The sequence below is a fragment of the Sabethes cyaneus genome, chromosome 2 (assembly GCF_943734655.1).
Source record: "Sabethes cyaneus chromosome 2, idSabCyanKW18_F2, whole genome shotgun sequence".
NCBI classification, from domain to species: domain Eukaryota; kingdom Metazoa; phylum Arthropoda; class Insecta; order Diptera; family Culicidae; genus Sabethes; species Sabethes cyaneus.
The window spans coordinates 106,806,558-106,819,605 of NC_071354.1; the positions used below are offsets into that span (position 1 = coordinate 106,806,558).

General features: G+C 36.5%; 1 protein-coding gene across 3 annotated transcripts in view; it reads right to left on the reverse strand.

The window, feature by feature from the left end:
- The window catches only part of LOC128733450 (phosphatidylinositol-binding clathrin assembly protein LAP), a 37,777-nt gene extending 29,384 nt beyond the window's left edge, over positions 1–8,393 (reverse strand). For all 3 annotated transcript variants that reach the window (XM_053827032.1, XM_053827031.1, XM_053827030.1), the window contains exons 1-7: positions 8,075–8,393; positions 6,596–6,738; positions 6,459–6,534; positions 5,980–6,000; positions 2,215–2,439; positions 1,953–2,146; positions 1,760–1,896 (exon numbers count right to left, since the gene is read on the reverse strand). In XM_053827032.1, the coding sequence (XP_053683007.1) occupies positions 1,760–1,896; positions 1,953–2,146; positions 2,215–2,439; positions 5,980–6,000; positions 6,459–6,534; positions 6,596–6,738; positions 8,075–8,204 (926 nt within the window). In that variant the 5' untranslated portion in view covers positions 8,205–8,393. The remainder of the gene's footprint in view (positions 1–1,759; positions 1,897–1,952; positions 2,147–2,214; positions 2,440–5,979; positions 6,001–6,458; positions 6,535–6,595; positions 6,739–8,074) is intronic.
- Between the last annotated feature and the right edge of the window lie 4,655 nt (positions 8,394–13,048).

The following is a 13,048-nucleotide window of genomic DNA, read 5'->3' on the forward strand; positions in this document are numbered from 1 at the left end:
ATCGAGCAGTCTAGTTGAGCAGTTGAATCGAGGAGCTGAGTCGAGTAGTCGAATCAAACAGTTTAGCCGAGCAGTCGGGTCAAGTGGTCCAGTCGAGCAGTTAAGTTTCGCAGTGGAATCTAGCAGTTGAGTCGAGCAGTCGAGTCGAATTGAGCAGTAGATTCGAGCACTTCGGTCGAGTAGTCTAGTCGAGCAGTTGAATCGAGCAGTTGAAGCATACAGCAGTTGAATTGAGCAGCCGATTTGTATAGTCCAATCGAGTAGTTAAGTCAAGCAGTTGAGTCGAGTCAGCAGTTGCGTCGAGTCAAGCAGTTGAGTCGAGTAGTCGAATCGAACAGTTAGGTCAAGCAGTTGAGTTGAGCAGTTAGGTCGAGTGTTTAAGTCGAACAGTCGAGTCGAGCAGTTGAATCGAGTAGTCCAGTCTAGCAGTTGAATCGAGCAGTTAAGTCGAGTAGTACACTCGAGCAGTTGAATCGAGCTGTTCAGTCAAGCAGTCAAGTTGATCTGTCCATTCAAGCAGTTGAGTCGAGCAGTCGAATCGAACAGTTCAGTCGACCAGTCCAGTCGAGTAGTCTAGTCAACCAGTTGAATAATCGAGCAGTCCAGCAGTCGACCAGTGAGGTGACTGAGAATAGAACTCATTGCTACGAAAACATGACGTCCTGTTAGGGGCCTGTTTTTAATTTCCGATAAGCCTCTTATGACGTCCTGTCAGAGGCCTGGTTTTGGCTACAGACAAGCCTCTTATATAAATAGATTTGCGGTTTCGTCACTAACGACAATGAAACTAGCTGAGGCTCGTTAATGTAGGAGTGGGAGGGGAGCAAAGAGTGGAGGAGAGGATCCGGGAGTTTGGAATTTGATGTTGTTGATATTTTTCCTGCTGCAAACAGCTTCAGCGAGCGCCATAGCTAATGACAAACATCTATATATGTGTGCGTGGCGGAATACTTCATTGACCTATAATAATATATCATACAAGAATCCCCCGAATTAGACGATGTACGCCTACCATGATTCCTCAATTATCTATTAATCTATAAAGTTGAAGTTTGATATATTGCTAGAACCTAGTACCTATAAACTAGTCTACTACTAAAAATAAATTTTATGTTATAACTAAAACAACTGACTGCGGCGGGCATGTAGCACTTCCCACTGTCTTATTCGGTAAACGACTGTATTATGAAATTAGTAAAGTTGTACAGTATTACAATGCGCATCTGGAAAAAAGCTATACACCGTAAAAAATTATTTTCCGTAATATTGTGAGATATGAAATTTTTTAAAAAAGCGTTGTTTATTTATTTTGCATTTGTTCATGTTTTCCTTGATCCGAGAGCAACCTAATGATCAAGTACAAATTTATAAGCCAAGATGTTCAAAAAAAGGTACCAAATTCGTAATATATATTTGAAAAATTACAGTAGCCAGCACATTTTTGTATGTATGCTGTGCGCTTAATGTACAAAATAAATTAAAACGTGCCCCATTCACATTTGTTCACTTTAAGCTGCTGAAAACATATTTTTCGTTTTCTTTTCAGTACAACCACCTCATTGCTAAAAACCGAAATAAACTGTACACCTACACGAATTTCAAGAACTCACGATTTATCTTGCCTTGTTTTCTACAGTGTCGGCCATTGAAAATCGCCAGCTTTAATTCAACAAAAAACAACGTACGAAAATAATTGGGCTGAATAGCAAACCAAAAACAAATGTGATTCGACTATCATTTTTATAAGAAATTAACTCACTTAGCTGTCTGAGTTGGTGTATTAGCAGCAGAACCTTTTTTGCCTTCCAATGTCGCTAAATGTTGTTCCAGAGCATCCAATAGAGAACTAGGTGCCTTAGTCAAATCGGGTAAATCTCCTTTATCAATGCCAACGTTCTGCAAATAATGTTAGTGTTACAAAAATTTTTTTTTAATCATAGCTGATAACTGACCTCGGCCACCTTGAGGAACTCTCCAACACGATCCATGCGAGTAAGAAATTTTTTGTACAAATCCAATGCGTCTCGGCACTGCTTTTTGTTCATATCAAAATACTTTTCCAGTAAATTGATAATTCCGTCATTATAGCATGCAAACAACCGTATCAAATCCCTAAACAACAGCATGAAACACATATTGATAACACCTGTTTAAATGAACGGCTGTTAAATTATTTGCTTTATCTTCAATAAAAATATTTTATGAATAGAATACCGTTTGTCAAATCATTAGCTGTGCAATCAAACTCGAGCAACGAATCCAGCTGGGCTTGAAGAACCGGCAATGTTTTTAATAACTTATCTGCATTCATAACCCGAAGAGATCCCTCTTCTTTGCCTCGTTTCAATTTACAAAAATCAAAAGCGACGGTGCGGTAAGAGAGTGCCTTTTCATTTAAATATTTGGCATATCTTCGAATAAACGGTGACATATCATATCCTAGAATAAAATGTTGAAAATCAAAAAAAAATATTGCAGTTACAGTTGGTTGGTTTGATTGTTTTTGTCTTTGTGGAGAAGGGTTTTTCTTATTACTTAGCGTAAAATCTAATTGTCATTTAGAAAACTTATGTATAGGGCCGAATTATGTAACGAAAAAACTTGGAACTATTTCGCAATACGTAATATTCTTTAGGATTAGAAAAAAATTATCGAGTATAACTAATTTTGCATAACTCATGTACATGAACCTCACAAGTCGTGAAATGTCTCAACCAAATGTCAAATGTCTTCTTGTTGTAAAGCATTAACTATGCAGAAATTAATTATTTTACCTGGCAAGTTTTGGCCTCCACCTTACCAGATCATAGATACCGTGAACCCCCGTTAACATGAAATAACACCTCGTTCAGATTGTGCAAGTTCATTTTTAATGTGAATATTTGGTAAGTAACTCTTCATTTTTACATTCAGGCGAGTTGCGCTCCACTCCCTATGAATTGGTTGTTTTGATTTGATGTAAACAAACATTTTGAAGCCTATCAAATGTGCGCGAATGTCCTAATTGTAGAAAAAGGAAGATTTTTCGGTAATTCCAACTAAAATAGTCTATTTTGGATGCAGAAGATAGGTAAGTTGTATATGAGCTATATTGCCAAAGCTGCTGTGACGTAAACGTTAGATAATTGTTTTAACGTGAACGCATTCAAATGACTCTCCTAATCACATTGACAATGTTCAGTTCAAGGTGAAACGGTACCGAATCCCAACATGGCCGGATTGATGGGACCCATGTGAGGATACAGGTGCCATCGATCCGGCTATGTTGGGATTCAGTACCGTTTCACCTTAAAGAAGGTTATACGAGCGGTGGTGCATGGAAACACGATCGTTCAGTTTCTCTGTAGCCATCTGATATCAAAAGCATCAACCAATAATTTTTCATTCTTCGTTGCAAATTTTCGCATCAAACCTACAAGACATTTTATCTTTCCATTCCATCTATCTTAAGTGACCGAGAAACTACGCGCGCCTGCTGGATAAAGCTCTAACTTCCTCACTGAAGCTAGACGCTTTAATCCTGGCAGACGGACAGGGCAGAATACGCTTGGTCGTTAATGAGGCCGCAACCGTGGTGATAGATACACAAATCCCATGTGCACGAAATGCATGCAACAGAGAGGAAAAAGGAGCTTCTAAAAATATCTACGAGAGGTTATTTGGCCAACTGTCGACGAGCGCGACATAAGTTTTCCACAATGTGAGGGGAGCAAATGCACCAGCACTAATGACATGTTACTGCCGTGAATCGCATAACAGTCCCATTTTCTATGGAGTTTCGTATATAAATGGGACTGTTTGCGATTCACGGCAGTGTATAAGTCTTCATAGAACTGTGAACCAATCTCGTAAAAGAGACAACAAAACAGGAAATGGAAAGAAATGTGATCGCAAATGTGGTGGGAAATCCAACGACTAATAGGCGAATAAACGCAAAACTAATGAAGCCCATGCGACTCCTACATTTGGCTGTACGAACTAGGAAAATGATGACCAGTTACAAATTTTCGCTGGACGGATATACAAATCAAAACATTTTTCATTTAAATCTCAGCAAAATGAATATTGCGAACATTGAATTTTCTGCAGCGGGTTAGAAATCTTATTTACCAGCTAGCGCACTGGTGGTTGCAAATGAAATGTGTACTTAGGACAAGTAAATTGAGATCCGGATTTAGTTTAGGTGTGTGTGGTTATGTTTATAGGTTCCGGACCGAAAAATTTAGATCCAGATATATTCATGAAAGTGTTCTATATATTGTTTAAGGTAATTTCAATGATTTTAAGCAAAATTATAACAATATTTCATACAAGGCATGTTGAATCAATGTCCTTATTGTTTAGTATTTATTATGTAATAAAATTATAAATGGTTTTAAATAAAATGCAGGCAAATAAAAATTATAGTAAGTATATATGTTATTTTCTACCCAACCATAACATTTGATTGATTCCAAAGCGCGCATTTTTAAAAAAAATTCAAATTCGCTTCTTATGATTTTAGTTTTCTATGTGTTTTGACAGCTCGAAATAAAAATATCATCATTTTTACCGCGGCGCCAACTACTTGTCGAATGAAGCTTTTGTTCACCTATAGCGTTGTCGGAAGGGACCGCCCGGCGCGAAGCAACAAAAATCGTCAGGACTATCAACGTACTTGCTATAGGAAGGGATCATTCAATAATGACGTCCATTGCTTATAAGGGGGAGAGGGGTGTCAATTTCGGGACAGGTTGTGACAAAGGGGGAGAGGGGGTCTAGGTAAATGTGACATCCGTCGAAAAAAATTGCATTTTCATCAAAAGGCAGCAAAAATATGTTTCTCAGTCATTCATCACTCATCGATTTATTTCGATTTTCGAACTTATTGTTCCAGCTGATGACGCTTGAAAGTCAGGCACAATTTGTCATTGTTAATTAGATAGACCACGCGTTACATTGAAGGATATATGTAAATCAATTGCAGTTCATTTGCAAACAAAGTTTCTAGCTTTTTTCTAAATATTGGATAGAACAGTACGATGAACTCTAAAAGCTATCGTCACGATGTAGTGAAACCTGGTTCACCGACGCAGATTGAAGCTTGTTTTGAAGCGGAGCCGTGCTACTTCAATTGAAACCAAAGCTTCATTTCTTCATTGATTTGTAACAATTTTCAGTTGAATGTTGTTAGAGCCCTTGTTCGCAGTTTTTTTTTTTTTTTGATGCAGTTGAGCACGAACAGCTAGGCACGAGAACGATTTTTCGGACATTCCGGATAGGGCATCGGAACGAGAGGAATGAACTACATACTACATCCAAAGGAGCTAACTCCCAGGTTTTGTGAACAGCCTTAACATTATTACTATAAACTTTAGAGCGGCGTAAGCAATCAATGACCGGCTTAAAACAAAGGCTAAAAATATTTGAAATTCAGCATTCTATTGTGCGAGAGCTCGTGGATAAAGATAAATCGCGACTAAAGATTAATACTAAAGATAAATACGTACCAATAACAAAAACAACAAATTGCAAACCTGATGCCCAAAGGGTCTCGAAAGATTGGTGATCAAGTGGGGCTGTACATTTCAGCGGAGGTTCAGCGGAAGTAAAAACAGTTCTATGAATTGCTCTTGAAATTCCAGAAATCAATAACGCGTATTTGAATCCTAAGTGTCAAGTAAATCAATCTCTATTGTTATTGATTTTACTTCATTATTCAAAAATATTAAAAATTGTATATGATTAGGTGTAGACTTTCTGCGACAATTTAATATGACTATTAGAAGAAAATATTTCAATAAATACTGGTAGTTGTGGAAGAACCTAAATATTGAGTAGGATTAAACAGTTACCTTCTTTTCTTATACTTATACTTATTCATATTTGAATTTAAGTAAAACGCTAAATAACAATTTGCTATTATTTTTTTTACGTTTCGTACTGAGCATAATAATCCGTTAGTATTTATTAGTAGTGTTATTGTATGTAAGAACTTACCCATTCTAGCTCCAACAGCACCTTAGGGAATAAAGGGAAATATGTAAGATATAGATTAGTAGAAGGGTTAACTTGAAACATAAGTGTTATAAGCAAAAGAAAAAATAAGCTATGGTTTGTGTATGTGTATACAACCAGATTATATAATTTGGTATTAAATAATATATATTGTGCTTTTCCATTATTGAGAACAATAAAAACATTAAATATTGCGTGATATTGCTGAACCTTTTCAATATTTTTTTGAGTACACTCGCAATTTTTGAAAAGTGATTGTAAATGTAAGGTCTGTGAAGAATCTATCGTCAACCATTAATAATAATGCATTTGTGGTGATGCATTTTGGGATTTTAAAGTGTAGAGGACTATTAGGTATGTATGGCGATCGCGCGGTTATTAAATCAGGACCAAATGTTACCTACTTGGAAAAAGCACTATATATACCTATACATTCTACATTTGTTTTGTTTTTGGAATACCTTGTACTCCGCCTTTGTCTAAGAAATTGTTTAGTTGAAAAGAAGAGTTACTCGATGCTAAGTACTGTATAAACCTCTGAAAATTAAAACGAATTATGAGTGATGAGATATTTGATATTGAATAACGCACTGTGTACCTCGTTGCCATATGCCAGCATATGATGAGTTGTGATAAGCGCTTTGTAAACAACAACCCAATTTGCATTTTGTGACCGCTCTACCAGTAAGTTAGCCAAATGCGGAATCGAAACGTTTGGCTCGTTGGTGCAATGGACTAAATCTGCAAATAGAACATATCCATATAATATACAATTATAAATTTATTTAACCTATAAGTACTAACGATATGAATATCTAGTTCCAGTATATTGTTCATTACTTTATGGCTAGTGCCAGCCATGTCTGTTTTATTTTATTTACGCATTTTAATTATGTATTTGTATTTTAATATTAATTATGGTAAGTAGGTTAGAAGTAGGGTAGAGTGATTGCATTTTTGACATGTTGGTGCTATTGTCATTGAATATTCCACTTTATCAAAAATTTAAAACTATTAAATCGTCATATTCTTTTATCTATCGCTTACAAGAATCTATGTATATATTCGTTGAGTCGTATGTACTAGCTATTCAACTTTTTCAAAAAATTGGAAGTTTTTTGAATCACAGCTCAAAATTTCAAGTAGCTACCCCGGCCTTATTCTGTGAGGCGAATGAAGTGACACGGCAAATATGAATTTGCTGCCCCTCGCATTTTGTTTAACGTTATTCGAGTCGAATCCAATGATATTGAAATTTTTAGACGGACTTTCGCGACATAAACCCCGAAGTAACTATGAATGCCATTTCTCGTGTCACTCGCCTCGCAGAATAAACTCTATTGCCCACCTAAAAAACAATATCGAATAACTAAACTAACAAATAGATAAGACATTGTTTGATTTATGTTCTACAAAAGGCATATTTTTATCTCCACGCTCAAAATCATATGGTGAAACATTACTCTCTTGGCATATACAAAGATAATGTTATCACTGTGAAAAGTAAGGTTTTAGCGGAAATCCTTTCTCATACGAATGCAAAACCATGGCGCTATGAAAAACCATGGCGCTATGGCACCGGCAAAATATTGCCATTTTCCAAAAAATGCTGTTGTATAATACATAATTTGTATGAAAATATCGGAAAATATCACTGCAGTCAGAAATAAAATACATTGGTTTTATTGTATATTCAAACACCGGCCTCACGATTCTACTTTTAGGCGAATTGATTGTACTCATTTTTTTAGCTTTTCAATACAACCTAGCACAATCGATGCAAGTCAAAATAATAAAAAGTGAATACACGTATGCAAGTGGAATCAAAGAGCACCAAAATTGAAAATATACTGGGCGTTTCCAATCATAACTACTATGTAGCCTGACATTATTTTACACTTGATTAACTAATCGAACACAAAAGTTTCAGTAGATAGATCAATAGAAAAAAAGAAATAATCAATGACAATCATAGACCCTAAAAAAATTTGCTGCCAAGGCCGTTTAAAACATAGATATTTCATTGTAACATAACATTCTTTGGAAGTTTTAAGTAGGTATAGAGACATGGACTTACAATCCAAATGTTTTTTCTTCGGTCCTATCATTTCTTCGGTAGTCGCCTTGCAAACCGATTTTGCTAGGCCCTGTCCAGCCAGACTATGCCGAGCTGCCAATAGCCTGTCGTTGATAGTTTGTCCAGCCATTACACCCGTCCGCGCAGAACTGCCAAACCGATCGATGATCAATAATACACTATATAATCACACTTGCCACGGAAAATAATTCTATTAATTCAAAAGATATAAATGTGGACACACAAGTTTGTAAATTTTACAGATATGGAATGATAAAAAATACACTTTTATTCCAATCTTTTTGTCAGAAAATGATAGTCACATAAAAATCCACTCGATGTGACTGCCAATAAACTTTACACATTAGCAAGGTAATAGATTGGCAGAAGTGTAAAAAAACTGGCTGTCAGAAACTTAAGAAACGTCGAAACGAACCCCAATAGAAAACTTTAACAGCTGCTGTTTTACGCATCTACCGATGACGTATACTCTTAAATGAGCTTACCCGTAAATTGGTTGAATTTATAGCTAAAACTTGGTTAAAACTATTCAAAATGCCCTTAACATGTACAAACTCAGATTTTGAGTAGTTTTTCAACCAAAAAATTGGTAGTAGGAACTTTAAAGTGCGTTTTTAGTCACAGAGAATAATTCAATTATCGGTAGCAAGTAGCCAAAATTGAAGATAGAATTAACAAAAGGGCGAATGTCGCAAGCGTAAACAAACCGAGTGAGGGTTGTTTTTCCTATGCTACTGTTTTACCTGACTCACTGCGAATATGCGTGTTATTGAAATAAAACGTCATCATGCGTTTTATTCGTTTATAACGCATATGCAGCTAATATCGATAACAACCGATTTTTTATAAGTTGTGCTTTTGTTATTGCATTTAACTTGTAAAAAGTTGTATAAATAACAATTCAGTTTCACAATACAATTATTGCGTACTACTAGCACTTGCAATATAACGTTTAAGTACGTTATTTTTAGTGATCAAAATCAACGATATTTTCGATAAGGGCGATATTTTTCGAAACCTTTCGAACCAACACGATACCGCGAATACAACGCTATGCGCAGTGAGTCAGGTAACACAGTAGTCCAGCAAAAAATAACTCTCATTCCTTTTGTTTACATTCGCGACATTCGCCCTTTTGTTAATTCTATCTAGAATTGGTCTGAGAGCCAATGAGATATGCCACAGGTTTCGCGAAATGGTTCACAGCCTGAGTAGTTTCAACCTTGGTTTCAACCTACCTTTAGCTAAATCCGACCTATTTACGGGTAGAATCATTTAAGAGTGTAGGGTGCCGCACAGAGGGAACCTTACCGTACTTTAACGAAAGGTGTTTAACAGTCGACTATGGCACTTTTTCAGAAAAAGGGCCCGTCTGACATACAATTTTGCGCTGTCATGGTTTGTCGAGTGGAACGTATACGGTGACTTATTACAGAGCCGACAAGGAACACAAAAATTGCTATATTTTCAATCAAACCGGAGAGTACCATCACAAAAAACGGAACTCTCCGTTTTGATTCAAAATTTAGCGATTTTTAAGTACCTTACCGGCTCTGTAGTCTATCGTCTCTATAGGAGATACAGACGCCATAAACATGGCGCCATCGCATCCCGCTGGTGCCTCAAGATTACAGAGACTATAGATTACAGAGGCGCCGAGACAATCAAAATCCGCTAAATTTTTAAACAAAACGGAGAGTACCATTATAAATAAAGGTAATTCTCCGCTTTCGTTCAAAATTTACCGGTTTTTGAGTGTCTTGGCGCCTCCGTAATCTATAGTCTCTGTACCCTCTGTACTCAAGATCAAACATAGTTATGTGAACAACATGTTTGTTTACAACATTCTGGCAGCAGTTTTAGTACGCGGTGTTTCCTTTAAACCGCGTTCAATTTTGGGCAAAACTCCCAATATTAAACAATCGACTTTGGAGCCGGTCAAATATTTCGTTACGCCAAAAACGCCATTTTCACGATCCCCCCACCCCCTTGAAACAATTGTTTCTTACACCTCCATCCATATCTGTAACGTGTAACTTTTACAGCTGTATGTATGCTCGATCGCTCTGCTGATGATTGCAACACAGTAACCTATATTGCAATTAACGACAAGGTCGTCAGAATACATTTAAGGCAGTCAGTATGGCACCGAATATTACCCTTCCCTTCCCTTCTTCAGTGTACCAACATGCTTCCATAGACTCGGGAAATCATCACAAAAACATAAAATCAGTTCAACTAACCTGCTACAAGCATTGTCACTTCCACAAGCATTGTCAGCATTATAAGACGGTTAGCAGTAAAGTAGCCGCATATTTTGCCAAAGTAGCATTTAAGTAACAATTAAGTTGACTTAAATGCTTATTGCCTAGTGTATAAATAGCATTGGTAATACCAATAACCAATAAGTTACCTGTTTGTTTACGTTTACGACATTCGCCCTTTTGTTGATTGTTCCAAGCTGCGAAACACGTGCGAGGACTGATTTTTTGCGAGCAGTACGCAAAATTCTTGTGATGGAACCCAGGTAACCAATAAGCATGCCCAATGCAATTTAAATACAAGCCGATAAGCATTTAAGTTGCCTTAAATGCTATTTATGCAAAATATGCGGCTACCCAAGTAACACTTGCAACATGTTTTTTAGAAAAATATTCAGAAAACAGTCGCATTTGAATCATAAATAAGTTTAATGGAAAACAAGATGTTATAAAAATGTTTTATTTCAAACGCCAATGTTTTCAGCCAGAATGACAGGTTAAAGTTGTATTTCGGTTGTACAGCTAAGCTTTTGTCGATCATTTACAACTGAGTATTCGCGACTACGAAAGTAAAAAAGATTTTTAAGCCTGTTCGCACTCACACGAAAACCCATGCCGAATTATCAAAACTTGCGTGAAAACAAAAGCAATAACCCAAGTAACCAAAAGTTCCGATAAAAAAGCATTTTTTGGCTTAATCAGCAACGAAATGATCATGATTAGAACTCTATTCAGCTTAATTTTTAAATAATTAACCGTACTTTCAAGTTCGTATTTGATGATTAAACTTCAAAGGGAATACAAAGCAACTTCTAAAAGAACTAGAAAGTTCGCAAAAAGTTCACTTAGGACGTTATATAGAACACTATTCAGCTCAAAAAGGATAATCTTAAAATTAAAAGATTGGGGGAATTTTCCCACTTCTTCCTGTTTTGTAGATTCATGACATTTCCCATTTAAACTAAGGCATTTAATTTCGGTTAACAGTGATAACCAATATCAATTATTTTATTTAATGAAAGATCATAAGAAGACTAATCAAATCGACTGCTTTTTATAAATATTAATTTATTGTAACTTACCACACACCACGAACCAAACCTCGGGGGACTTGAACTCGAAGCACTTTCAAGCTGCATGTTGAACTTTTATGTTGCTGCAGATATTATCGGAACTTTATTGAGAATGAAGTTCGGTTTACAAATATACTGTATGGTTGTTCAGCAAGAAAGTTCGGCGGATCTAAATTTGAACTAAATATGAACTTCCAAGTTCGTTCCTTAAGTGAAATTCGAACTTTTGGTTGCTTGGGAATACTTCCTTCTCTTTTTGTGTCACACAAAAATCAAACAAATATCAGCAACTTCGTAGTTGCGAATTGCCGGCATTGAACAGCGGGTGAAGTGATGACGATGAGTGCAGCGCAGATCAATAACTTTGACACATTTTCGCAAGATTGCAATATTTTATTGAGCTTCAATGCTCCAATTTATGAGTTTTCCGAGTATTTTTTGAGCGCAATTTAAGTTCTTTCACAAGTAAAAATTAATTGTGAATCAATTATAAGTTAACGCAAAACAAAATTCATATACCGTGGACCCCCCTTCGTTTGACCGTTTTTAATCTGAACACTTTTTAATTTGAACCCCGTTGGTTTGCACGACGTGCAAACTAAAAATGGTTCAAATGTCATTCTCAATATGACATCATTTGCTAACACGCTTAGACAGGGCTACTCAGTGTCTGAGTTGAAACTACTCATTATTAAACCGTTGTATGGAGCTGTCAAAAAATGAGTAGAATTGAATGTTGTCACTGTGCAAAAACTACTCAAAATTGATTTTTCCGCTATCAGTTTTTTTTCGCAAAAATTTGTAGCTGGTTCGCTGTGGTTTTTCGTGTGTTTATGTTTTTTGTGCAAAAATGGAAAAATTTAGGCAAGTCGAGTGCAATTGTGTATTTTTTACGACTGTGCCAGCGGTAGCCGATACGGAAAAAGGTACTGATCAAGTATTTACGTAATAATAAGGAATAATTATTGAAGTGGAAATTGTTTCCATTGCCAACAGCGGATGCCACTCGACAGTCTCAGAATCCTGATTTTTTTCCGACCTGTTGTACTTAGTTACGGAGCCTCATCACGCCCTTCCAGTTATGCACGAAAATCGTTAGGCCAATTAGCATCGAAGAGGCTTTCGTCATTGGCTGCTGTATCAGCTTCTCTTATGGAATCCGCTATTGCAGACAACCTACAGATCACGGTGGGAAACCTGTCGACGAAGCTGCTGGTGATAATGTTGTGCAGGACATATTCACGGCCTCGGATGACGGCAGATTAATGACGAAGAATTAAATACCGGTGAGATCGTTTTCAACTTCACCTGTTATCTATTTGCTTTTCCTATTCCTATCTATTTGCATTTATACCAACATTTTATTATTCCTTATAATTATGATCATTGTTATTCATCTAAGCAAATAATCCATGTCCAGTCAACATATCTTTAGTAGTTAGGTAGATAGTGTTTCTTTCTATTTTGAGAGTGGGAAATAAGCTGCTTAAGCCTTGGCCTATTGTAGCCTAACTGTGGTTAATGCCATAAGTTCATCCCCAATGGTCCGGAGTATCACATAACTTTTATAAGCAAAAATACTTCCAACCAAATTTGGCATGTGAGGGTTTTTGGAGGCA